The following is a 27472-nucleotide window of genomic DNA, read 5'->3' on the forward strand; positions in this document are numbered from 1 at the left end:
CCTTTGCAAAAGGTTTCTGGGGAGGGCAGCCTTATTGCATCCTCCATGGTAGGACACTTTACCACTCCAGGCCAGTAACATGTACTCGGGAATAATTGTACAACAAAGCATTGCAGTGTATGTTTGCTAGCGTTCAAACAACATTCGTTCTGTATCTCTCTGTGTTATCCTCAGGAGAGTGAGATATCATTCATAGTCACCTGGTTGAAACAGGGTGCTTTTCTTCAGGGGACACTCAGAGGAGCCCGTTCCTGCTGGGCTGTTTGCCTATGGCTGAACAGAAATGTTCCCCGCTGTTAGCCACGGGGAGGGGGGAGGGTTGAAGGGGTAGCCACGTGGTGGGGGGAGGCAAAATGCAAACTTGTAACGAAAGCACATGTGCTATGTATGTAATGTTAACAGCAAGGTTTACCCTGAAAAAGTGTAGCCACTGTTTTATAAAATGTGTCTTTTTAAATACTGCTGTCCCTTTTTTTTTTCTCCACCAGCTGCATGTGTTTCAGTGATCACAGGATCTTCTCCTTCCCAGAGGCTAGTGAAGATTAGAAAAAAAAAACGCACTTGTGATGAAATGTTCTCTGAGCTCATGCTGTCCTCCCACACTGGAGAGGTGGCGGGCTGAAGAGAGTAAGTGGCGGGTTGAAGACAGGGCTGAAGCTCAAATGTGGTGGCAGCGTGATGAGAGGAGACAGGATTCAATGCTGAGGCTTTTGGAGGATCAAACCAGTATGCTCCAGTGTATGGTTGAGCTACAGCAAAGGCAGCTGGAGCACAGACTGCCACTACAGCCCCTGTGTAACCAACCGCCCTCCTCCCCAAGTTCCATAGCCTCCACACCCAGACACCCAAGAACGCGGTGGGGGGGCCACCGGCCAACCAGCCACTCCACCACAGAGGATTGCCCAAAAAACAGAAGGCTGGCATTCCATAAATTTTAAAGTTGTAAACTTTTAAAGTGCTGTGTGGCATTTTCCTTCCCTCCTCCACCACCCCTCCTGGGCTACCTTGGCAGTCATCCCCCTATTTGTGTGATGAATGAATAAAGAATGTATGATTGTGAAGCAACAATGACTTTATTGCCTCTGCAAGCGGTGATCGAAGGGAGGTGGGGAGGGTGGTTAGCTTACAGGGAAGTACAGTGAACCAAGGGGCGGGGGGTTTCATCAAGGAGAAACAAACAGAACTTTCACACCGTAGCCTGGCCAGTCATGAAACTGTTTTTCAAAGTTTCTCTGATGCGCACCGTGCCCTCCTGTGCTCTTCTAACCGCCCTGGTGTCTGGCTGCGCGTAACCAGCAGCCAGGCGATTTGCCTCAACCTCCCACCCTGCCATAAACGTCTCCCCCTTACTCTCACAGAGATTGTGGAGCACACAGCAAGCAGTAATAACAGTGGGAAGATTGGTTTCGCTGAGGTCTAAGCGAGTCAGTAAACTGCGCCAGCGCGCCTTTAAACGTCCAAATGCACATTCTACCACCATTCTGCACTTGCTCAGCCTGTAGTTGAACAGCTCCTGACTACTGTCCAGGCTGCCTGTGTACGGCTTCATGAGCCATGGCATTAAGGGGTAGGCTGGGTCCCCAAGGATAACTATAGGCATTTCAACATCCCCAATGGTTATTTTCTGGTCTGCGAATAAAGTCCCTTCCTGCAGCTTTTGAAACAGACCAGAGTTCCTGAAGATGCGAGCGTCATGTACCTTTCCTGGCCATCCCACGTTGATGTTGGTGAAACGTCTCTTGTGATCCACCAGAGCTTGCAGCACTATTGAAAAGTACCCCTTGCGGTTTATGTACTCGGCGGCTTGGTGCTCCGGTGCCAAGATAGGGATATGGGTTCCGTCTATGGCCCCACCACAGTTAGGGAATCCCATTGCAGCAAAGCCATCCACTATGACCTGCACATTTCCCAGGGTCACTACCCTTGATATCAGCAGATCTTTGATTGCATGGGCTACTTGCATCACAGCAGCCTCCACAGTAGATTTGCCCACTCCAAATTGATTCCCAACTGACTGGTAGCTGTCTGGCGTTGCAAGCTTCCACAGGGCTATTGCCACTCGCTTCTCAACTGTGAGGGCTGCTCTCATCTTGGAATTCATGCGCTTCAGGGCAGGGGAAAGCAAGTCACAAAGTTCCATGAAAGTGCCCTTACACATGCGAAAGTTTCGCAGCCACTGGGAATCGTCGGACCTGCAACACTATGCGGTCCCACTAGTCTGTGCTTGTTTCCTGAGCCCAGAATCCGCGTTCCACAGCATGAACCTGCCCCATTAGCACCATGATGCATGCATTGCCAGGGCCCATGCTTTCAGAAAAATCTGTGTCCATGTCCTGATCACTCACGTGACTGCACTGACGTCGCCTCCTTGCCTGGTATTGCTTTGCCAGGTTCTGATGCTGCATATACTGCTGGATAATGCGTGTGGTGTTTAATGTGCTCCTAATTGCCAAAGTGAGCTGAGCGGCCTCCATGCTTGCCTTGGTATGGTGTCCGCACAGAAAAAAGGCGTGGAACGATTGTCTGCCATTGCTCTGACGGAGGGAGGGGCGACTGACGACATGGCTTACAGGGTTGGCTTCAGGGAGCTAAAGTCAACAAAGGGGGTGGCTTTACATCAAGGAGTATTTCAGGTAGGACTTCACGGAGGGTTCCAATAAGAAATGGTGCACCTAAGTTATTGTTTTTATTGGAACAAGGAGGTTAGTCTGGCCTCTGATTGATACCTGGCTAGATTTACCTCGCTGCACCTTCTCTGTGACTGCAGTGTGACCTAGAGGAATGAGTACCCTAGATGGGGGAGGGGGTGGAGGCAAATGAATACAAAACAAATCTGGTCTATTTCTTGTTTTGATCCACTCCATCTATCTTTTACATCTTTGTCTGGCAGCAGACGGTGCAGAAGGACTGCATGCCATCCACATCTCATGGCTGCTCGGCAGAAGATGGTACAATAGGACTGCTAGCCATTCTCATCTCTTGCCTGCCCGGCAGAAGATGATGCAATAGGACTGCTAGCAATCCGTATCGTCTGCCTGCTCACCATAAGATGGTTCAATAGGACTGACTGCAGGACTAAAGAGAATGACTTGATCAAGTCACTCCAAATTTAGTCCCTGCGCCCATGTCTGCCCAGGAGCACCTCGGACATGACGATGACAGCTACCAGTCCTATTGCACCGTCTCCTGCCACAAGGCAATGGGTTGCTGCTACTGTGTAGCAATGCAGTACCGCGTGTGCCAGCACCCAGGAGACATACCGTGACAGTGAGCTGAGCGGGCTCCATGCTTGCCGTGGTATGGCGTCTGCACAGGTAACTCAGGAAAAAAGGCACGAAACGATTGTCTGCCCTTGCTTTCACGGAGGGAGGGAGGGAATGGGGGCCTGACGATATGTACCCAGAACCACCTGAGACAATGTTTTAGCCCCATCAGGCATTGGGATCTCAACCCAGAATTCCAATGGGCAGCGGAGACTGCGGGAACTGTGGGATAGCTACCCACAGTGCAACGCTCCGGAAGTCGACTCTAGCCTCGGTACTGTGGAAGCACTCCGCCAAGTTAATGCACTTAATGCACTGAGAGCATTTTCTGTGGGGACACACACACTCAAATATATAAAACCGATTTCTAAAAAACTGACTTCTATAAATTCAACCTAATTTCATAGTGTAGACATACCCTAAGTGTGTGTGTGGTCTGAGGCTGCATTAAGTGTTCTGTGCTCCTTCCCTTTTAGAGAGAGTGTGTATTTGCACACAAGCATGCACACTGCAGGGAAAGTCATCCTGCCAGAGAGACAGAGGGGAGGAGTTTCAGAGTAGCAGCCGTGTTAGTCTGTATCCGCAAAAAGAAAAGGAGGACTTGTGGCACCTTAGAGACTAACACATTTATTTGAGCATAAGCTTTTGTGAGCTACAGCTCACTTCATCAGATGCAAGCAGTGGAAAACACAGTGGGGAGATTTTATATACACAGAGAACATGAAACAATGGGTGTTACCATACACACTGTAATGAGAGTGATCAGATAAGGTGAGCTGTTACCAGCAGGAGAGAAAAAAAACCTTTTGTAGTGATAATCAACGTGGGCCATTTCCAGGAGTTGACAAGAACGTCTGAGAACGGGGGGGGGGGGGGGGTTGAGGGGGGGGGTTGCGGGGAGGAGAATAAACACGGGGAAATAGTTTTACTTTGAGTAATGACACATCCTCTCTCAGTCTTTATTCAAGCCTAAGTTAATGGTGTCCAGTTTGCAATTCAAGAGGTGGAGGGAACTCACCACCAAACTAAATCATCTGGGGAAAACTCCGCAAGGGGGATCTGCAGTTTCCTCCCTCCCCAACGAAGCCCCTCCTGTAGATTCTTCCATGGGTTAAGCACAACGCACAAAGCAATATTCAAAAGACAAATGTTTATTAGATACACAGAACTTAATTTAAAAAAAAGAGAATTATGCAAGAAATACATTTAAATATAACAAGTACATAACATGTTATTGAAATTCTTTGCTACATTACAAAAAGGCATCTTTTTCCACTGCCAACATAATATGAAGATCTCTAAAACTGGGTTTGTGCAAGGTAATATTCAGCTGATTCTGGTACATGTTAAGTGGTCTGTACTTTTGTTCAGATCTGATTTGTGCTGTACCAATTTGTTCCTGAAAACGACATTAGCTCTTGGAGGAACAAAATGTTTTACTGTTCTGTACATAAGGAAACTGGCCAAACTCCCCCCACCCCCCACCAAAAAAAACCCCAACCCAAGCGAAAACAAAACAACAATGAACTGCTTCCAAAAAGGAAAACACAAAACATAACCCCAGGTGAGGAAAATATATCTGTTGTTTAATGGGTGTATTCTCTTTCCCTGGAGAGGTAATGCCTATTAATGTGATTCAAAGTTATTATGTGGGTGTGCACTGAAAGGAGAATAGACCCTTATGTCATGTGCTCACCCATATGAAATGCATACCAATACATCTTATTCAAGTCTCTTGGTCTCACTTATTGCCATGCTGCATTATACAGTTGCTTCATATTACATTCTTTGGGGGGGAGAGGGGAGGGAATTGTGTTGTCCTAAACAAGATATTTCTGACAGAAATTTCAGCCAATGTCCTGAACTAAGATACTAATAAAAAATGCACTGTACACATTAAGGACAGTTGGCTAAAAACAGCAACATTACTCTCCTTTGTCACAGTGGGAGTTCTGGAAACAGAAAATAGAGAATGGAAAAAGCACACTATTACATCCCCCCATCAAATAAATCCCCCATCACTTTTTAAAAAAACAAAGTTTACATATTCTGCATAAACTGATTTAATTGTGCTTTAAATTAATGAATGTATAGATTGCTGTCATTGACAAGGACATTACTATTCTGGGCAGTAAAACTGACAGTCACAAAATATTCAGCAGGAACAATATAAGCTCAGACTGAAAGTAGATGAAATATTAGTGAGTTCAAGGCACACATATTTTGGTAACTTTAAACACACTCTTTTCTTTGGAACCAGTAGTACAAAAGAAGCTGCAATTACATATCTGCCACCATCACTTAAGTACAGCTACTTACATGCTCCACACAGTGACTTTACCTATTTATCATTTTTGTAAAAGATCGTCATAAGCAGTATCATAAAATGATCAGAAAATGTAATCACACACACATAATACAAACACACAAATCATTAAAAATATTGACTGAAGCATTATGATATGATAAAGAGGAGAATTTCCTGTAAATAAAACTCTCAGGCAATGTTATCTATGGATACACACTCCTAAGTTACCTGGACTCTTGTACGTAACATCAGTTATGAAAAACTGCTGCCATGTGTTGTTAGTGCCTTAAGAACTTGTGACTGACAAATCTGACCTGGAGGGACAATGGGAGGCTGGCTACTATTTTTGCATTAGTATTGATTGAATCTAGACATTCAGAAAAAGCTAAGATTGCAGTGGATTTTTATAGAGGCTACCTGAAGTCTAGTCTATGTAAAAAAAACCCCAAACTTGTATGTAAGACGTGAATATAAATATTTGGCTCCATGCCAGATATCAAACTTCTACATAAAATTATACCTTGCCTAACAGATTCTCTTTCAGTACATAGGACAGAGACTTTTTAATCAGACACACCAGCCAATTTAATTTGTACCTTCTCATGTGCAAAAGAGTCTAAGTTCAAATGAAAACATCTGCTTTGCTTCTGAATGACAAAGTCTAGCAAGTTTTATAATCCTCTTGAATTGGCTATTGCCATCTTCAACAGTAAAGAAAATGTTGTCAAAATTGAGCAAGTAAGAAAACTCAACCCTTCTGTCTTTCCTGAGCTTCATCACTACAAGGATCACAAGTATATGAACATGTGCATCTTTTTCTCCGAAGCTGAAGATAATGAACAGCTAAACATGATGCCATTTTGTTAAATGAGTCAGTATCTGAGATCATGAACTGTAAGAATGTCTAGAAAGTCCTGGTTAGAGCAACCTCAACTACCAAATGAATGCACTGGAATTTATCTGTTACCTCTCCCACCCATCTATTCAGATTCTATTAATTTTCTTCTGAACTGGAAAGAGAATTAGTTTATAACTCCATCGCCTCCCCTTTATGGTAGGGAACAATGAAGGCCCAGTGCACCATCAACTCATTGTGGAGGAGGAGAAGAGTCTTAAATAGTAAGAAATTGATTATTTCTCATCTTGGGTCCTTGCACTTATCCATTTAAGCAGGATAACCTGACTAATCACACAAGATAAGGCAGTGAACTCAGTCTGTCTTCTAGAATAGCTAACAATCATCAGTGTCTCCTGCTTTCAAGCACAGATGTCCAAAGTTTCCTCTTTGAACTTCTCCTCTGTGAAGATGAACACTTCCTTTTCCTCCATCGTCAGCCTTTCCCTGAAGCTGCAGAGTGTTGAAAATCCTATAAAAATTCTGGGTGAATTAATATAGGAGGAGTCCATATCAACCTCTCCTGAGTTAAAGGCATCTGTGTGCCAAGGACTAAGAATATCAAAGCAATTTTTAATGCTGTTGTATTAGTGGATGAGTCAAAAATCAGTAATATGTTGAACTCCCACTGTTAGAAGAGAAAACATAGTGCTTAATCCTTGGATCATATAGGATGCATACACTGCAAGATGAACTATCAGATGGTACAAATGGAAGAGGTCCCACAAGTTCAGCCAACCCTGAAGGCATATGGGGTATGAAGGAACCGACCAGAACACGAGCAACTGCTAGACTCTAGGAAATGTAACGTGCTGATGACTATAAAACTGATGTCATGCATGGTGTGTTTAAAAGCAAAAGGTTGTAGACCTCTCTAGGATGCACTACTCAAATTATTTAGATGGTACCTTCTTGACAGTCAAGTTGCAATTAAGTACCAATGTTCTTTTCAGTCAATGCCAAGATTCTGAAGATTGGCGTGACAAAGCTCATGAACATCAAAACTCAGAAGGAAAATATTTAATCTAGCTTCTTTTAAAGCTATGAGAATTTAAGGAAATTACTTATCTCTGTTAGCTAACTATTAGGTAAACTCTTAACAGTGAGTTTTTAAATAGCTGGAACAGCTAGAAAAGATTTTGCCTTGCTTCCCAAGCATAGCTATTTTGAAGTTATATCCTTGAGCAGATCTCATTCCCTGGGAGCTAGCACAAGTTGTGACTTTTCATCATGAAGAGCTTTTGATTACACTGAAAGGCACTTCAGTATTTTCTCTCAAGGAATGCAAATCGATTTTTTTTTGTCCATCAGGGCACGTAAGATCCAATCCAATGGGTTTGCATCATGGTGAATCTTTGAATCCATCTGTCCCTAAATGAAATATCTTGGAGAACAAGTGACCCAGGAAAGTGGTTCCATATATAATAGATCCCTCTAGAACATGTTAGATTTTCAATAACAAGTAGTTTTCTTTTACATTTTAAAAATTATTTTGACAGAATGGGTGATAACTTCAACTATATTTGTACTGAGTCAAAAATATAAAATATTGACTGTTCACTTAAAAGAAATTACTGCAAAAATAACTTCTGCCATTTTAGCTATACTCAACACACTAATTCTTCCATTACTGGTACAGGGTCTAAAAAGCTGCATGCAAAAAAGTTTCTTCTACATCTAAATGTCTGCATTTACTGGTACAGTAAACAGCTACTTTCAAAATTAATATGTAACAGTAACAAGATACATGTAAACAGTTAACATAGAAAAGACAACATTCTAGACTATACACTGAATCTTCATACACATGGAAAGCAATGTGTTTGTATTTACAGAGTCTTCTGAACACAAATCAAAAGTAATCGCCACACAAATAACATTATATATCTACAAAATAAAAAACATTTCAGAACAGCTTACTATAAGGATCAACATTCAGTATCTTAATACAAAAAGGAAGGAAGTTGGGGGAAATGGAAATCTATCTTATTTCTAATCAGGTGCTCCTTCCATAATTACATTTTCACTTACAATGATGCACAAACTATTTACCATGTTACTACAAAACAGTTACTGTGCAACTACCATTGCTGTCAATGGACCTTATTCACGGGTGCTGGAATTATATTTTCAAAGTCAGGCTTGGTGAACCGGGAGCCAAGAAACCCAGAAAAGGATTCATTTATCTGATTCACTTTTCTTACACTACTCCATTTCCTCCAATTTAGGACCACCTGGGTGTATATACTTATGGACTGATTCGCTAGTTACCTCAGTAATATGCTGTGACGTTACTGACATAAACTGGGACCGTATAGATCATTGTTGCAACCAAGGTCCTGTAGTGGCACCAAATATTGTATAAAGGGGGTCAAATGAGGTGTCTAAAACAAGGTTATGGTTTGCTGGTTATGATTATGTGATCTATATGCATGTATCATTTTTGTATTTAAAGTTATAAGTATTGGCTCTATACTGTCTGTATTTCAAACTTGTGCTCTGCTTCTGGGTGATATCTCAGACAAGTTGGTGTCAGCTCTGCCTCGCCTGTTTGATGGCCCATTAAGGATCATCAGATATACAACTGACCCACTGAGAGAAGGCAGACATGCCATGGGACTCAGCAAGGTATGCAGGGACATGCCTATCGACTGAACTCTGAGGTTTTTCCATGCCATATGATGGACAGCTTGTCTTTGGAACAAAGAAAGAAAAATCACATGGCAAGAGATTATAAAAAGCTGCTGCAGCTCCTCCATCTTGTCTTCAATCCTGCTTCATACCTCTGGAGGAACTTTGCTTCACTGAAGATTTGAACCAAGGACTGAAAGACCCATCCCAGCTGTGGATGTACTCCAGAGACTTGATTTGAACCTGAAGTTTATTCTATCACTGCTGCAAGCCTGAACCAAGAACTTTGCCATTACTGTATGTAATTGATTCCATCTAACCAATTCTAGCTCTCATCTACATATTTTCCTTTTATGAATAAACTTTTAGACTTTAGATTCTAAAGGATTGGCAACAGCGTGATTTGTGGGTAAGATCTGATTTGTATATTGACCTGGGTCTGGGGCTTGGTCCTTTGGGATCGAGAGAACCTTTTTTCTTTTACTGGGGTATTGGTTTTCATAGCCATTTGTCCCCATAATGAGTGGCACTGGTGGTGATACTGGGAAATGGGATGTCTAAAGGAATTGCTTGTGTGACTTGTGGTTAGCCAGTGGGGTAAAACTAAAGTCTTCTCTGTTTGGCTGATTTGGTTTGCCTTGGTGTGCACAGAAACCCCAGCCTTGGGCTGTAACTGCCCTGCTTTAAGCAATTTGTCCTGAATTGGCACTCTCAGTTGGGTCCTGCCAGAATCAGCATTGTTACATATGCATATAATTTTATTTAATCAATATACCTAATATACACTATCAGTGTTTGGTATTTTGCTAGCAATTGAAGTCTGCATACATTCCTGAGGTTACAAAAGAAATGGCACAATGCGCAGTTAACCGCTCAGTGCTCCTTTATAATGTCACCACTAACTCAGTACTGAAAATGATGACTCTCTAAAGGAGACATATCCACACCAAGAGCCAGAATACCCATTTAATGGAAAAACGTGTGGGAAGGAGATGGAGAAGAAATTCCAAGGAGAACAGATTATGTTCCAGACATGTGGTTTGCTCCTATTTCCTACAGACTGAACAAAGAGTTCAGAACCTATAAATCTCCTGGGTCTGCTAGAGATTAGGGTTGTCCTTGAAGAGGCCCTTTGTGTTCATCTGCTCCAGTATTGTCTGTTTTCCCGGCTGGCAGCTATCCTCACAATTCCTCATAAAGGGAGTTCAAGGTAAAGAGAGGCTTTACGGGGATAGAGGATATGGTGTCACTCCCTGCCTTCTGGTAGGAAATTGGTGCATGGAGCAAGTGCCCCTTCCACATGCAAACTCCAAAGCGCTATGTACAGATTCATGAATTTGTGCCCCAACTATACAAGCATATAGTTCTGTTACAGAGATCTAAGTAGGAATTGGAGGAATATCTTCAGCAAGATTTTCAGCTTCATTGAAAAGCAATGGGCCAAAATTTGGGAGGATATTTTGGAAGTCTCTAAGCCTTCAAAATTAAAACAAGTAAAAATATGCTACTTTACAGTCATTTGGCTAAATGGACAGGTCCCTGGGTAGTGTTCTGGTGATGTGGGGGAACTGTCAGGTCCACACATGCCCCCTATAGGGTTTACAGGAGCTCAATAGCGCTGGAAAAGGTGATTGTCTGAAAAATCTGTAGAAACAGAGTTGGCAGATATCCTGGAACTTTGCATAAATGAGGTACCACAAAGATCAATTTATAAAACAGCAGAGTTAGAAAGACCCAGGGACTACAGGCCTATCAACACAGAGTTTACACTGTAGAATTCATGAAGTTAGAATATCCCCTTGACTAGGGGTCTATTCATGCAGAAGAATGATGAAAGGTACCTTGCAGTTAGCAAAGAACGATACCAGGAATTAGCTGACTTCAGCTCTACAATTTAAGGAGGTCAGAACTGGGATATAAAACTGCTTCACAAAAGTGTGCCTATGCTGCAAGGGTCATTATTTTTTCCATATGCATGTAGTCCAGTATTTGTAGGACTTCTAATAAATTATTAGCAACACTAAGGTCTGTTACTATGAAAACGATAGTTACTGAAACTTTTTGCAGTAGCTCAATGAACAACCATGATGCCACTGTATTCCCTATCCATTTACAGAGGAAAATTATTTCTCAAAGGTTTTAATATTTATTTCCTATGAAGCATTACATTAAAAAAATTCTATAGTAGTGGGTGATCATGAAATAAAGTCTATTTGGTAAGCCAAGCAATTTTCTGATAAAAGAACATCAAGGTGGGTGAGATAATATCTTCTATTGGGCCAACTTCTCCTGGCGAGAGACAAGCTTTTGAACTTACACACCAACAGAAGTTGGCCAATAAAAGATATTACCTTCACCCACCCTGTCTCTCTAATATCCTGGGACCAACATGGCTACAACAACACTGCATCATGCCTGTTAATCAGAATGATATGCACTCTTTTAAACTAGCACATTTTTTGTAGGTCGACTTGGTTAAATATTTTCAGTTAATAGACTCTGAAATAACTGAAAAAATAATACAGACATCAATCCTTAAGATATAGGCACAGCTACTTGTGAAGGCACATTCCCTACACAACATACAAGATTTTAATTACTGATCACAAAGAAGGGGAAAACAATGTAAATATTAGTTCACGGCTATCATGCGAGAAATGGCTGAACAGTTCATGGATATGTTTGTAGATTTTTTTTACCTTTTAATTAATTGAAAACATTTTGTTTTAAAAGGCACATGGATATTTAGTTTCATATGGCACTGAGGGAAAAGCCAGTTTCCCATTTTAGGAATCTTTGAAATCCTGTCCTGTACCAAGGCACTGCATTCTTTCATAAGATTTCCTTTCTTTACAGTTTAAAGCCTTTTTCATTGTATCTATGAATAGTCACACAGCCATGATACGATACTGGCCTGGGCATGGCTGCTACTCCCGTGATGATGCCTGTTGCAGGATCATAACAAAGAATGGTGTCTGTGGCTTCTCCATTTTCTCGTCTTCCACCAAGGATATAGATTTTGCCATTACACACAGACATGCCACAGTTTTCCTGTTTATCAAATACACAAACAAATGCATGACTATTTACAAAACCCAAACCCTATTCAAGGTTGGAGAGATGGTACAGCATTTTGGCTACCAAAAGGAGATAGCTTGGTGCTATATTATTTCCTTCTGTTACTGCCCACTGGAGAAAGCAGGACCTTTGCTCTTCTGGGGGAAGTAGCAGCATGATAATCCTGAAGACTTGGGCTATTCAGGCATCAGGCCTATGAAGGGTTGAAGCAGCTAAGTGTGGCTGATTCAGACTCTGTACATGAGATATCCAGCATTTGGGGATAGTACAATTAAGCAGCTAAGATAAGAAAACAGTGGAGAGAATGGAGGGATTGAAAGAAGAGAGAAAAGTAGAAAGACTAAATGTAGCAAATGTGGAATGGGAACAGGGAGAGAGGTTAAAGGAACAGAAGTAGGTAACAATTAGTGGTTAGAAAAAGGGAAAGGAAGACAGACCCAGGGATAGAGTAAATAAGAGACAAAGAAAGGAGATGCTGGGCTCTAGAGGAAAAAAGGGAGGCTAGGAGTTATTTTTTCCTAAAGGAGAGACAGAAAGAGGGAGTCAAAGCAAAAACACTATGCAGAAAATGGTAAAAGGAAGAGATAGAAAGTGGGGGGAACGGGCAGAAGCAGATCTCTTTTTCCCCTCCATTTTTCATTAGCAGATTTTCAAAAAATATGAAAATATGATGAAATTTATTGCTAAAGCATGACATATAAATAGTATCCCAAGGGGAAGGACACACACTGAAATTCTGTTCAGAAGGCTCATTCACACATTGCTGTGACACTGCTCTCTGCTGCTTTTAGATCTAAACAGACCAGTTTTATGCTCTCTTTAAAACATTTTCCTACAACATTTTGTAGTTCTGATCAATTTCAAGGAAACAATATTTTGACTAAGCGAAAGGATCCAATTTAATTTAGTATAAATCCATGTTTGGATGTGTTAAATTGGGGTAGTGGTTTCCAATCAGTAGACTGCCCATTCTAACATACTGGCACTCACCTGAAGTGTTACTTTTAGATATTTCACGGTTTGTTTGAGTGTCTAGCCTATAATGAGTAAGGATACAATTTTGTCATGGAGGTCATGAATTCTGTGACTTTAACAGACCTCCATGACTTCTTTGGCTTCAGCCCCCACCAGAGCAGCAGGGCTGAAGCAGCCATCTGGCCCTGCTGCACGAACAGCGCCAGGGCTGGAGCAGCAGCATCCAGGGTGGACTTCAGGGCTGGAGCAACCACAGGGGCTGGGCTGGAGTAGCAGTTGGGGGCTGGAGCAGTAGCTGGGGGCTGGGTGTGGAGCAGAGGCCAGGACTGGGTCCTGGGCTGGAGCAGTTGCCTGGGCTGGAGTAGCAGCTGGGGCTGGAGCACCGCCCAGACTAGAGCAGTGGCCAGGGCTGGTTCAGCCCCTTGGGGCTGGAGCAGTGGCTGGGGCAATGGCAACGGCTGGGGCAGCCACCTGGGGGCTGGTTTCAGCCGCCAGGGGCCAGAGCAGTGGCCAGGGCTGGAAAGTCAGGGACAGGTTGTGGGCTTCCATAACTTTTTGTTTATTGCCCACGACCTGTCCGTGACTTTTACTAAAAATACCCATGACAAAATCTTAACCTTAATAAATGAAAAGCTAAAACTAGTGAATCTGAGAGATGTAATTTAACAGAGTTTCATATCAAACTCATTTCATATTAAATTATTAATACAAGGAAGATAAAATACATTTTTTAGACGTTTCCAAGTATTTTTAGTGTTTATTACCTGTCTGCTGAATGTATTCTGTACATGCATCCAATAATCCTCAACTGGATCATAGCAGTAAATTGCCTTGGTGAGCCCTCCCGCAACATAGATTAGATTGTTTAGAGATACAGCTGTTATGCATCTCTTTGCAATGGGGATAGTTGCACGGAGCAACCAAGAATTAGTATCAGGATCATATGATTGAACCTGAAAACAAGTAAACACATTTTAGGTTTAACACCGCAACTGAACAAAAATCAAACTTATTATCTGAGGTACACACAGAAGTTTTGATTCAAAGAGATTAAAGGTAACTATCTATTTGGAGTGCTTCACAAAAAACCCAAAGTAACTCAAGATATTGCTATGTCAAAAACATACACCTTGTTCCTATTGTACATCTACAACATTAAAAACAAAAAATATTAAACAGCAGTAGCTTACATAATAAATTATATAGTATATTACATTATTTACTTAAATATGCAGTTTCATTAAGAACTTGAATAGCTCTTAATACACAAAGCGAAAGATGATGTGACTATGACAAAGACTGTATTAATGGCATAACTGTGCTTTATTTAATTAGCTTTTTCTACTGTGAGATATATACTTTGCATTCAGACAATAGACTGGGCCGGGAGATTTGTAATTCAGTTGAAAAATCTCTCTGTATAATTTACATTTTTAGCAGTATTATTAAGATACATAGAAAGGAAATAACTAACTTTGTCAGAGCACGTGTTGTCATCAGGACCTCCACCAATCACAAACAATTTGCCTACACAGCTGGTTACTGCTGGAGAACTCACTGCTTCTTTAAGTGGAGCTACCTCTGTCCATCGATTGGAAAATGAATCGTAACATTCTACACTGCTGAGTCGACTTTGCCCATCATACCCTCCAACTACATACACCTATGCAAAACAAAGAGAAAATAGCATCTTCTTTATCTTTATCTTCAGTTTTAATTAATCAAGTATAGGATTAAACTCATTCAAAGCTTCAGTGCCTCAGTTCTGTTTTGCTGTCTTTTTGAATGCATAGGTTTTCCCCCCAGAAAACTTCTATGCAGAAGAAGAGGAATATTGCCTTTTAAGATACTGAGCTAAAGAATCTCAAGAGAGCAGCCATACATTGGTATGTAGGGATACTGGAGCCAATGGACACCTGAACATATGTTACAAATATGGACATTAGATTCTTACTTGAACATGCTCTATAAGCAATCTCTATGATTATCTTCACTGATATTACAAATTATATTCAGAAATAAAAAAAACTCCATGTTAACTTAACGCTTTTTTCCTCAATTTTTTACTTCTTACTTTCCTACTGTCTAAAATGACATTCTTTCCTCTGATTTACTTTTTGATCACATATTTTCTTACCTGGCTGCCTATCACATAAGTTTAAGAAAAAGAGACTCATAAGAAAGTAAGAATGGCCATACTGGGTCAGATCAAAGGTCCATCCAGCCCAGTATCCTGTCTGCCGACAGTGGCCAATGCCAGGTTCCCCAGAGGGAGTGAACCCTAACAGATAATGATCAAGTGATCTCTCTCCTGCCATCCATCTCCCCCTCTGACAAACAGAGGCTATGGACTCCATTCCTTACCCATCCTGGCTAATAGCCATTAATGGACTTAACCTCCATGAATTTATCTAGTTCTCTTTTAAACCCTGTTATAGTCCTAGCCTTCACAACCTCCTCAGGCAAGTTCCTTGCGCTGTGTGAAGAAGAACTTCCTTTTATTTTAAACCTGCTGCCCATTAATTTCATTTGGTGGCCCCTAGTTCTTATATTATGGAAATAAGTAAATAACTTTTCCTTATTCACTTTCTCGACACCACTCATGATTTTATATACCACTGTCATATCCCCCCTTAGTCTCCTCTTTTCCAAGATGAAAAGTCCTAGCCTCTTTAATCTCTCCTCATATGGGCCCCATTCCAAACCCCTTTTCATTTTAGTTGCCCTTCTCTGAACCTTTTCTAATGCCAGTATATCTTTTTTGAGATGAGGAGACCACATCTGTATGCAGTATTCAAGATGTGGGCGTACCAAGGACAATAAGATATTCTCCGTCTTATTCTCTATTCCTTTTTAAATGATTCCTAACATCCTGTTTGCTTTTTTGACTGCCACTGCACACTGCGTGGACGTCTTCAGAGAACTAGCCATGATGACTCCAAGATCTCATTCCTGATTAGTTGTAGCTAAATTAGTCCCCATCATATTGTATGTATAGTTGGGGTTATTTTTTCCAATGTGCATTACTTTACATTTATCCACATTAAATTTCATTTGCCATTTTGTTGCCCAATTACTTAGTTTTGTGAGATCTTTTTGAAGTTCTTCACAGTCTGCTTTGGTCTTAACTATCTTGATTCATAAATATATTAACATTATCATATTGACAAATATACTGTCTCTGCTCAATTTGTTCACCTCAGGTCAATCCCAACTTGAAGCAGGTGCTGTTATCTTTAAGAAGTTACATACTACACTTAACTGATAAGCGTATATATCACCACTCACACTCATGAATGAAACCTGTTCATAAATAAAATAGGCCTTTGGAAATGCAGCAAGAATAAGAGTTTCTTTATTGATTTATATTTTGATTTAAATGTTCAATATACATGCAGAATATTAAATAAAAAGGCCCTGATATTCTGCTAAAGTCATGATCAATTTGAATTAGTGGCTGCATAAGTGAAGGATTTGCAGATAAAAATGTCTGAGGTCCAGTTTTATTTTATGTATCAAATCACTGTTGGACACATGCTTAACCTCTGTGTTTATGAAGAGGTGTAATTTGCTGCTCATTTGTACCCATAACATTTAATCTCCTTTTAGTTCTTCCACAATGTACCAGAACAGTGCTCCATTGCAAAACAAACAAACAAAAACAGTTACTCAGCTTCTCCTAACTGTTGTTCTTTGAGACGTGTTGTTCATGTCCATTCCAATCAGATGTGTAGAATGGACAAGAACAACACATCTTGAAGAACAGTTATGAGAAGCACTTCTTCGAGTGCTTGTTCATGTCAATTCCAATCAGGTGACTCCCAAGCTCCACCCCGGAGATGGGGTCGGAGTTAAGGAAATGCTGATTGGAGCACGGCTCTGCCAAATGCTGCATCATCTCTAGTGTGCTGGGTAATAGTATAATGAGCGGTGAATGTATGCACTGAGGACCACGTTGCTTCCCTGCAAATTTCTTGTTATCGGGACCTAGGCCAGGAACGCTGTTGACGAGGCCTGTGCCCTCCTGCAATGTGCTGTAAGTGCAAGGGCTGGGACCTTAGCCAGCTTGTAGCATGTGTGGATGCAGGACATGATCCAGGAAGATACTCTTTGAGATGAGATAGGGAGCCCTTTCATCTGGTCTGCTACCATTACGAACAGCTAGTTCAACTTCCTGAACGGCTTAGTGTGCTCGATGTAGAATGCTAGCGCTTGCCAAACACCCAATGAGTGTAGCCTCCGCTCTCGACTACTGGCATGAGGCTTAGGATAGAAGACAGGTAGAAAAATGTCTTGGCTAGTATGAAAGAGTGACACTACCTTGGGAAGAAAGGTTGGGTGAGGCCTGAGCTGCACCTTATCCTTGTGGAAGATTGTGCAGGGTGGATTGGAGGTAAGGGCCTTTAGCTCTGACATCCTTCTAGCTGATGTGATGGTCACCAGGAAGACTACCTTCCACGATAGATAGAGAAGGGAGCAAGTCGCTACTGGCTCAAAAGTGGGCCCCATTAATTTGGAGAGGACAAGATTGAGGTCCCATACTGGGACAGGCTGTCTGGTCTGAGGATGTAGGTGTTCCAAACCCTTGAGGAAACGGTCTACCATGGGGTTAGCAAATACCAATCGACTGGACGCTCCTGGGTTGAACGCTGAGACAGCAGCGAGATGTACTTTGATGGATGACGCTGCCAGTAATTCTTGTTTCAGGTACAGAAGATACTCTAGAATGAGTGGTATAGATGCCTGTAGTGGTGTATGCTGCTGGGCACACCAGCAAGTGAACCTTTTCCACTTAGCTAGATATGTGGCTCTAGTAGATGGTTTTCCTACTGCCAAGTAGGACCTGCCTTACTGGTTCTGAGCACAGAAGCTCCATGGGGTTTAACCATGAAGCTTCCAGGCTGTGAGATGGAGGGACTGGAGATCCAGGTGGTGAAGGCAACTGTGGTCCTGAATGATCAGATCGGGATTCAGAGATAACTCAATGGGATAGATACAGTTCCAGTTCCAGGAGGGTGGTGTACCATTGTTGTCAGGGCCACCAGAAATACCCCTGCTCTATCCCTGCAGACCTTGAGAAGTATCTTGTGCATGAGAGGAATCGGGGGAAAGGCATACAACAGGCGGCCTCCCCAGGGAAGCAGAAATGCGTCCGTGATTGAACCAAGACTGTGATGCTGGAAGGAGCAGAACATTGGACACTTCCTGTTGTTCCTGGTTGCAAACAGGTCGAACTGGGGAAACCCCCACCCTTGGAAGATGGAGTGTATTACATCTGGATGGATGGACCACTCATGATTTTGGAACTATCTGCTGAGGTGATCTGCTAGTTTGTTCTGCACTCCTGGGAAATAGGACGCCTCCAGGTGAATGGAGTGGGCTATGCAGAACTCCGACAGCTGGAGGGCTTCTTGACATGGGGGGAAGAATGGGATCCACCCTGCTTGTTGAGGTAAAACATGGCAGTGGTGTTGTCCGCCATGCACTGACCTCGTAGCTGGGCCTGCAAGGTTTGGCATGCTAACCATACTGTCCTGAGCTTCTTGATGTTGATATAAAGGGGAAGCTGCTCCCATGACCATAGGCCCTGTGTTTGTAGGTCTCCCCATCCCAGAGCCAATGCGTCTGTTACAAGGGACAAGGAGGGCTGGGGGCTGTTGAATGGAACTCCCTTACAGACTGCCCGGGGGTCGAACCACCATTGGAGGGACTTGAGTACTTGCCCTGGCATCATGAACACTACATCCAGACTGTTGCGTCCCAGGCAGTAGGCCGAAGCGAGCCACTCCTGGAGTGGCCTGAGCCTTAATCTGGCATGGTGGATCATGTAAGTGCAGGCTGTCATGTGGCAGAGGAGACTCAGGCATCCCCTTGCTGTGGTGGTCGGGAATTGCCTGAGGCCTTGAATAATGTCTGTCATGACCTGGAATCAGGTCTCTAGCAAAAATGCTATTGCCCATACTGAGTCCAGCAGCGCCCCGATGAACTCTACTCCTTGGGTCGGTGACAAGGTTGACTTGTTCACATTGAGGAGAAGACCCAGTCTGTTGAAAGTAGATCTGACTAATTGGACTTGAGACTTCACCTTCTCACTGATGTGGCCCCTGAGCAGCCAGTCATCGAGGTTTGGGTATACCTGCACCTGCCTCCTTTGAAGGAAGGCTGCTACGATGGACATGCACTTAGTGAACATTCAGGGGCTGCTAACAGGCCAAAGGGGACAACTGTGAACTGATAATGTTTTTGGTCGACCACAAACCAGAGAAATCGTCTGTGTGCCGGTCAAATGGCTATGTGAAAATAGGCAACTTTCATGTCTAGGGCAGTGTACCAGTCCCCCAGATCTAGAGAAGGGATAATTGTACTTAGGGAGACTAGGCGGAACTTCAACTTTATCATTAATTTGTTGAGTCCTAGCAGGTCTAGGATAGGTCTGAGACATCCCTTGGCTTTGGGGATTAGGAAATAATGGGAATAGAATCTCTTGCCCCTTAGCTCCTGAGGAACCTTCTCCATTGCTCCTGTTGCAAGGAGCACTTGCACCTCCTGGATAAGGAGTTGCTTGTGTAAAAGGTTCCTGAAGAGGGATGGGGAAGGGGGTTGGGAGGGAGGAGCAGAATTGGAGAGAATATCCCACCTCTACCGTGTGAAGAACCCAGCAGTCCGATGTTATTTGGGACCACACACGGTAAAAGTAGGATAGACGATTCATAAAACAGGGGGAAGGATCCAATGTCATGGTGAGTAAGCCATCCTCAGGCATCCCTGCAAAAGGCCTTTTTAGAGCCAGATAAAGGTTTGGTTGGGCTTTGGCCCTGCCCTGAAGTGGGACTGGAAGGTTTGTGCCTGTTGTTCCTGCCCCTATGCCTATGAAAATCCTGACTCGGCCGAGGAGGATATGGGCTATGTTGTAGTAGTTGGCGCTTGAAATGCTGTCGTTGGGTTGCCGGGGTGTGCATACCCAACGACTTCATAGTCGTCCGGGAGTCTTTGAGACGGTGCAGCTTGGATTCTGCTCTGAAAATAACCCTGTGCCTTCGATTGGTAGGTCCTGGAGGCTTTGCTGCAGCTCCAGGGGCAACTCGGTTGCCTGTAGCCATGAGTTCCTCCTCATGGCTACTCCTGAGGAAAGGGTGCGGGCAGCTGAGTCCAATGAAGCCTGGAGGGAGGTTTGCACCACTGCCTTCTCTTCATCAATGATAGCCGAGAACTCAGCTCTGGAGTCTGGTGGAATCAGCTCCTTAAGCTTCAACATGGAGGACCACGTTGTACCTGCTGAGGATAGCTTGCTGGTTAGCTATCCTCAGCTGCAGGACCCCAGTTGCGTAGATTTTCCTGCCGAAAAGGTCCATCCTTTTCGGCTCCTTAGATTTAGGGGCCGGCTCTTGCTGCCCCGTCTCTCTTTCTCATTGACCGCCAATACTACAAGGGAGTATGGTTGTGGGTGAGAGAACAGGTATTCGTATCCCTTGGAGGGAACGAAGTACTTGTGCTCTACCCCCCCACTGGTGGGTGGGATTGAGGAAGGAGTCTGCCACAGAGTCTTAATATTGCTCTGGATAGATTTTATTACTGGCAGACCTACCCTGGACGGTCCCTCTGGTGCAAGGATGTCGACCATGGGGACTTCGGGTTCGACCACCTCCTCCACCTGTAACCCCATGTTACGGGCAATCCTTCATCGAAGGTCCTGGTGGGCCCTGTGGTCAATTGGAGAAGGGCCCGAGGTTGAAGATCCCGCCACCGCTTCATCTGGGGATGAAGATGAGGAGACCAGAGGTGATACGGGATCCTCCTGACTCTCCGGCTCCCTGACCTCCTCCTCTTCAGCATCTGGGGCCTCTGTGGCGACTGTAGCCTGGCCTTGCAATGGGTTGTGCCTCAGAGTTGCCTTGGTGGCAACCTGGGCCGGCTGTGGGGCTTGCGCCAAGGTCGCCTCGGAACCACGGAGCATAGGCCAACCTTTGCCTTTCTGGAGTGGTCTGGGCTCCGAGGCCACCAAACGGAAGCCCCTGGAAAAGGAGCCCTGTGCCTGATGGTAAGCCCAGGGGGTCCAGAAAGGCCATTGCGCCAGAGGCCTCCCATTGGTGCCTCCCTCCAACGCTTGTCAGATCTATGCCTACTGCGATGGAACTAGTACGAGTCACCATCTGAGTCCAAAGACATGGATCTCGACTGAGATGACCAGGGTGGTGCTGCATGATACTGCGCTGGGGACCTGTGCCAATGATGCAAGGGACAGGTGTCGAGATTCCCAGGCTGGGAACCGAAACCAGGAATCCAGTGTCAGGGGGTCCAGTGCTGAGGGACCAGTGCCGAGAGTCCAGTGCCGATTTTCTCTCGGAGCCGGAGACTGCTGCTCCCTTGTTGGTGCCGGGGAGCGTTGTGCCGCTGGTGCTGGGGAACCCCTCATGGAGTCTGGTGCCGGAGAGCGGTGCCTTGAGGATGGCGATCTGGAGCCATGCCGAGGCGAACAGTGCCGGGCAGGAGAGGGTGACCGCTGCATCATGGCCGGCTTGCCTCTAGATGGCAACTGTCGTGGTGATGCCGGGGGCTTATCTCTGAGCACCAGGGGCTGAGGAGCCGTCATCATTAGTAAGTCTCTGGAGGCTTCAAAAATGTCCGGGGTGGAGGGTAACTCCAACTCCTCCACCTGGCACTGCCCATCCCAGGAGTCGCTGTGTGCCAGACTCGACAGTCCCCTCATGGGAACTGAAGTCGATGGCACCCACTCTTGCTGTCTGTATAACGAGAGCTTCACGGGACGCCCTGGTACTGTGCCTGCAGGTCCCGCTGTTTTCTGCTCTGGGGAGCATCCTCTGTCAGCTTTTCTATGCCGCTTGTGTGGCATTGGTGAATGTGAGAAGTGCCGGGTTGTCTGTGCATCCTGAGGTGCTGGAGAGCTCTTAGACGAGAGTCCTTCCTTGAAACTGTGTCACGTACTGATTCTGGGGCACTCCGTATGGATGCACTCGGTGCGGGGTCCTGGCAGTCTGCAGCAGACTGGGGATGAAGGGCAGTTCCATAAGCAACTGCTTCGATTGGAATTCTCACTCCTTTTCAGTTCTGAGGTGGAAAACCCTACAGATTTTGCAACTTTCTGTCTGGTGTGCCTCCCCCAGACACTTCAGACATGAGTTGTGGGGGTCGCTTGCTGGAACAGGCTTGCTGCAGGTTCTGCAGGGTTTAAAGCCTTGGGCTCGCGGCATGCCCTGGAGCCCAAGGGGGGGGAGGAGTTTTGGGGAAACCCCGCTCCCAAATCTCACTATATACAATATATACACTAACAACTAAGACTAACTACAACTAAACTAGGCTAAGCTAACTCTACGAAAGAACGCTAAGGGAAGCACTTGCTAAGCAAGTGATCGCAGTTTCAGTAACGGTCACTGGTGGTAAGAAGGAACTGAGGAGGGGCTGGGTCGGCAGGGTCATATATTGAGCGCCATGAAGGTGCCACTCCAGGGGGCTCCACAGCCGACCCAACGGGAGCTGCTAAAGGAAAACTTTCCCACGACTGTGCATGCGGTGCACACACACCTGATTGGAACTGACATGAACAAGCACTCGAAGAAGAATCAAAAGTTCGGGAAACGTCAGTTTAACTTCTATGGACACTGCCAACCTGACTGAGCCCATAATTCACTGGTTATTAAAAGCAATAGAAGTTGATGGGGAATGCAGTCTAACTGTAATAGTTACACATCGTTTTACATTTAAGTTTTGCTTATATTTGGGAAATGTATTAGCTACAATAAGTAATAAACTTTTTCTCTTACTTTACCAAGAAGGACAGCCATTTTATGACGCCATCTGCCTTTGTTTAGGGAAGCAACTCTGATCCAAATGTTAAGCTGAGAGTTATAAATCCACACATCACGGCTGTTAATTCTTCCACCTTTAAAATTATGAAAAAAGACAGAAAAAAAACAATGTATCTTTGACTAAGGAAGTTATTAAATAAGAGATGCTGGATACTGACATATTCCTCTGCAGTAGACCATGGAAAATGTCACATCCTATACATCTGATGTAGACTCATCTGTAATTATATAAATTTCAGTAGATAAAGGTTTTCAGATGTTCTTGGTCACTGTGTAAAGGAAGTGCATCTCTTATAAAGTGAAGTCTCCCAAAACAATAATCTCTTCCAACCCCTTCCCCCAAAATACCATCTACCATAATGATCTACACCATTCTTCTCCCCACCCGCTACAAAGTACAATCTCCCATGATCTATCTCAAATAAGGCACCTATCACTGTGGTATCTTCATGCTGTACAGAAATTGGAGAGATCTGTTTCCTAGATGGCAATTCTCAAAGCCTCCTTTGTTTCTGATGTGCATGTTTGTTTGCTCTTGCCTTCTATTTGCTAGTTGCTGGTGGTTCCTTAGAAGATGTCACTGCTGGAGAAAAGTCTAACAAAGAGGCAAGGCCTGCATTTTAATCTAAATAACCACTGTCCTCCACTTTAAGACAACAGATCCTTTGTTAATTATAACTTAGACAAACAATTCTAATAAGTCTCTCACAGATAATTAATACTAAAAAGTAACGCTTTTATCTTAATTGTTAAGTCAGTATTGAGAAGGATATTATCAGCTATTTTTGACACTGGATCTCATTCTGCTGTGTCATAAAACATTACATTTCAATAAGGCAGTTGTTCAGAAGTAGACTGAGAGGTAGACTCAGCAAACATCATTCTGAGATGTATTAGCAGGAGTGTTGTAAGCAAGACACGAGAAGTAATTCTTCCACTCCACTCCGCACTGATTAGGCCTCAAAAGGAGTATTGTGTCCAGTTCTGGGAGCCACATTTCAGGAAAGTTGTGGACAAATTGGAGAAAGTCCAGAGAAGAGCAACAAAAATGATTAAAGGTCTAGAAAACATGACCTATGAGGGAAGATTGAAAATATTGGGTTTGTTTAGTTTGGAAAAAAGAAGACCGAGAGGGGACATGATAACAGTTTTTAAGTACATAAAAGGTTGTTACAAGGAGGAGGGAGAAGAATTGTTCTTCTTAACCTCTGAGGATAGGACAAGAAGCACTGGGCTTAAATTGCAGCAAGGGAGGTTGCAGAATCTCAATCACTGGAGACTTTTCAGAACAGGTTAGACAAACATGTCAGGGATGGTCTAGATAATACTTAGTCCTGCCATGAGTGCGGGGGACTGGACTAGATGACCTCTTGAGGTCCCTTCCAGTTCTGTGATTCTATGAAATGTTAATATTAATAAATATTTTCAAACATGAAAATACACGAGAAATACATCCCATTGTGCAAACCTTTCAAAATAATATGCTGAGCAAAATACATGCATTTTTTTGTGATAAGACATCACACAAACAGATTTTTTAATGTTGGGTAATATTTCAATGACTTTCTCCACACTCTTTAGACTTCTTTGAGCACCACTGCATGGATGAACCACTGGAAAGGAAATCTTTAAGATGTATATGCTATGAGGCATGTACATAATACTGGCTGTTTTCCTCTACAGGGTTCATGCATATGTCCCCCTCTCAGTTTTACTGTCTGTAATGGGGGAAATAGATAGTTCCAGGACAGGAGTTAGTATCCAGTTAAGCCTGTCACCATTGGTCCAGATGACAGACATGGACCCAAATAACTATTTTTTTGTCTGAACTTCAGAGGTGCTGAGCATCTACAACTGCCACTGACTTCACTGGGAGATGCAGGTGCTCAGCATCTCCAGGTCAGTATTTAAGAAGGGTGAGGTATTTGCCTCTACTCTGTATTTCTATGCTGAAAAAAGGTTTGATCTGTTTTCACTGCAGAATCTGAGCACTAATATTTAAAAACTGCATACTTAACTGGTATGGAGGAGAACATATTGGATTGTGGGTCAGTTCATATAGTCATTTAGCTCTAAGCTCCACTCATATCAATATTATATCCCCAGATCTCCTTGATGAAACTTCAGCCGTGGCTGTAATAATTAATGATTAAAAACAAAACAATAAGAGAAAAATATCTGTGGCTACCAAATATAGGCACAGGGTTTATGCTCAAGACATACGGAGGGAGATGATTTGGTAAGCAACACATAGGCTAGAGGGGGTGAAATTCGTGAAATTTTCATTTCAGCAGCTTCTGGAAATTCAAAGCACAACGATCTCCTAAAGAACTGTAAACTATCCAAGGACGTTCCTGCTGTCATCACGATACTAAGCTTCCTGGAATTATTTACCTGAAACAAGAATATCGTTCCGTAAAGCACACACTGCATATTCAGACTTGGTAAATTCTGGGAGCTTAGCCAGTGACTTCCATTCTCCTGTCACAGGATCGTAGCATTCAGTGTATGGCAGATTAAACCCCCCAACTCGTTCACAACCTCCGACAATGACTATCACCTCAGAATAACCAGTTGATCTAAAAGAATGAAAACAGAAAGACAAAATAGATGCTTATTAAAGCATATGTAGCGAACAATATCAGCTTGAAAAACCAAGGTCATACAGTTTTAAAATCTGAAAATCTATTATTTAATGTGATACTGACTTCTACAGCAATAATTATTTCCTTACAAAATGGTTAAGCGTTTTCACTGTATTTCCAGCCGTCCCACTGTGTGCCAGGTAACCATGCCAATAAGTAACCTTTTTTTTTTTTTTTTAATAAATGGTGGAGTTATATTGTATGATTGTTCCATGAAAAAATCAATTTTAAAAAAAGAAAGCCCTTAAACTTGAAGATTGTTTTCCTCCTCTGACTGAAAATGCAGAAATATCAGAGGTAAAGCTGAAGCCATGTGTGAGAATTTTATATATGCAGTTTTGGAAGTTTCATATAAAATCCATCATATTGAAAACAGTCTTCTGCAAAATTACAAATATCACAAAGACTCCTATGACAGTTTACACCACATTAATATTTCACAAATTTAGAACTAAATATCTTCCAAGTGTTACAGAAAATTTCTTTTTAAAAAAGTTTTAAACTTATGGATCAGATAAAAACGTTATTAGACAGGATGTATGGTTGCAAATACGTATCAGTAATGTGAAAGTGGGTGTGGTAATGGAGGGAAACTTTAAAGAAGGTTGAAATAATAAAACCAAGTACCAAAGCCAGCAAATTCAAAGTTAATGTTACACTTATCCAAAAAACAAAATAAAATCCAATATCAAATCCAAACATTTGAAAATATGGAAATGCAGAGTTAAAGAAGCTTAGACATTAACTCTTCTCCATATTCCTGCTCACTTTCCAGTCAAATTCTTAAGAAAACCTGGTACCTGCAGATTATATTTCTATAGTTATAATATAAAATAAACATACCTCACTACAATATCTCATTCCATATATGAATGGATAGAAAGGACCAACCAGCTACTATATATGAGCCTACCAAATCATTAGTCCCTCCCTCAAATTCACTTTTGCTCATGAGCCACCTATAAAAACCTCTCTCCATTTAAGCTTCTCTAGTTTAGGGAAATTTGCACCCATGTAATTACATCAATGCAGGGGCTGCCTGAGTTGCCCGGGGCTAAGCGCACCAGCCACTGCAGAAGTCACAGAGGTCATGGAATCAGTGACTTCCATGACAACTGGCATCCTTATACAGGATTGCAAATCTTTTTTAAATTAAGAAATAAATGAGCCAATATCCGTGGTTCGAAAATACTGCCTGAGAGGGGTGATGCATAGTTTTGCTCTCTCTGAAGGAGAATTGATTTACTAAAATATTTTAAATCCAGAACTGGATTTAAAAATAAACAAATCACACCTCTGGATGGTCACACGTGTGGAGATTAGGGTCTGATCTACACAAGAAAATTAGGTTAACATAAGTACGTCATTTAGGGGTATGAAAAATCCACACCCCTGCCAACTTAATTATCTAGTGCAGACCAGGCGTCTGTGTAGACAGCTCTAAGCTAGGTCAATGAAAGATTTCTTCCGTTCACCGAGCTACCACCTCTCAGAGAGGTGGATTACCTACATCAAAAGGACAATGCCTCCTGTTGGCATATTCAGTCTCAACACTGAAGTGCTGCTGCTGTAGCATTTCAAATGCAGACAAGTCCCAAGAGGCAGTAGCTAGGTCGACAGAAGAATTTATCCATTGACACAGTACTGTCTACACTAGGTGTTAGGTCAGCTTAACCACACTACACAGAGGGGTGGATTTTTCGCACCCAAATCCACCCCGAGCTACGTACTTGACAACTTAATTTTCTAGTGTAGACCAGACCTTAGAATTTTTTGCAAGTAGGACAGTGTGCTGTGAATAAAGATAATAGGGATCACATTCAAAAATAAAGAGGCAAGCACAAAATACAATT

General features: G+C 43.0%; 1 protein-coding gene across 9 annotated transcripts in view; it reads right to left on the bottom strand.

The window, feature by feature from the left end:
• Positions 1-4398: 4398 nt before the first annotated feature.
• KLHL24 (kelch like family member 24) overlaps positions 4399-27472 on the bottom strand; it is a 142462-nt gene continuing 119388 nt past the window's right edge. For all 9 annotated transcript variants that reach the window (XM_073360080.2, XM_073360078.2, XM_073360076.2 and 6 more), the window contains 5 exons: positions 25369-25553; positions 22930-23048; positions 14625-14813; positions 13915-14103; positions 4399-12148 (listed from right to left, as the gene is read on the bottom strand). In XM_073360080.2, coding sequence (XP_073216181.1) covers positions 11948-12148; positions 13915-14103; positions 14625-14813; positions 22930-23048; positions 25369-25553 — 883 coding nt within the window. In that variant the 3' untranslated portion in view covers positions 4399-11947. The remainder of the gene's footprint in view (positions 12149-13914; positions 14104-14624; positions 14814-22929; positions 23049-25368; positions 25554-27472) is intronic.

This window comes from Lepidochelys kempii, chromosome 9, assembly GCF_965140285.1.
Source record: "Lepidochelys kempii isolate rLepKem1 chromosome 9, rLepKem1.hap1, whole genome shotgun sequence".
Classification (NCBI taxonomy): Eukaryota; Metazoa; Chordata; order Testudines; family Cheloniidae; genus Lepidochelys; species Lepidochelys kempii.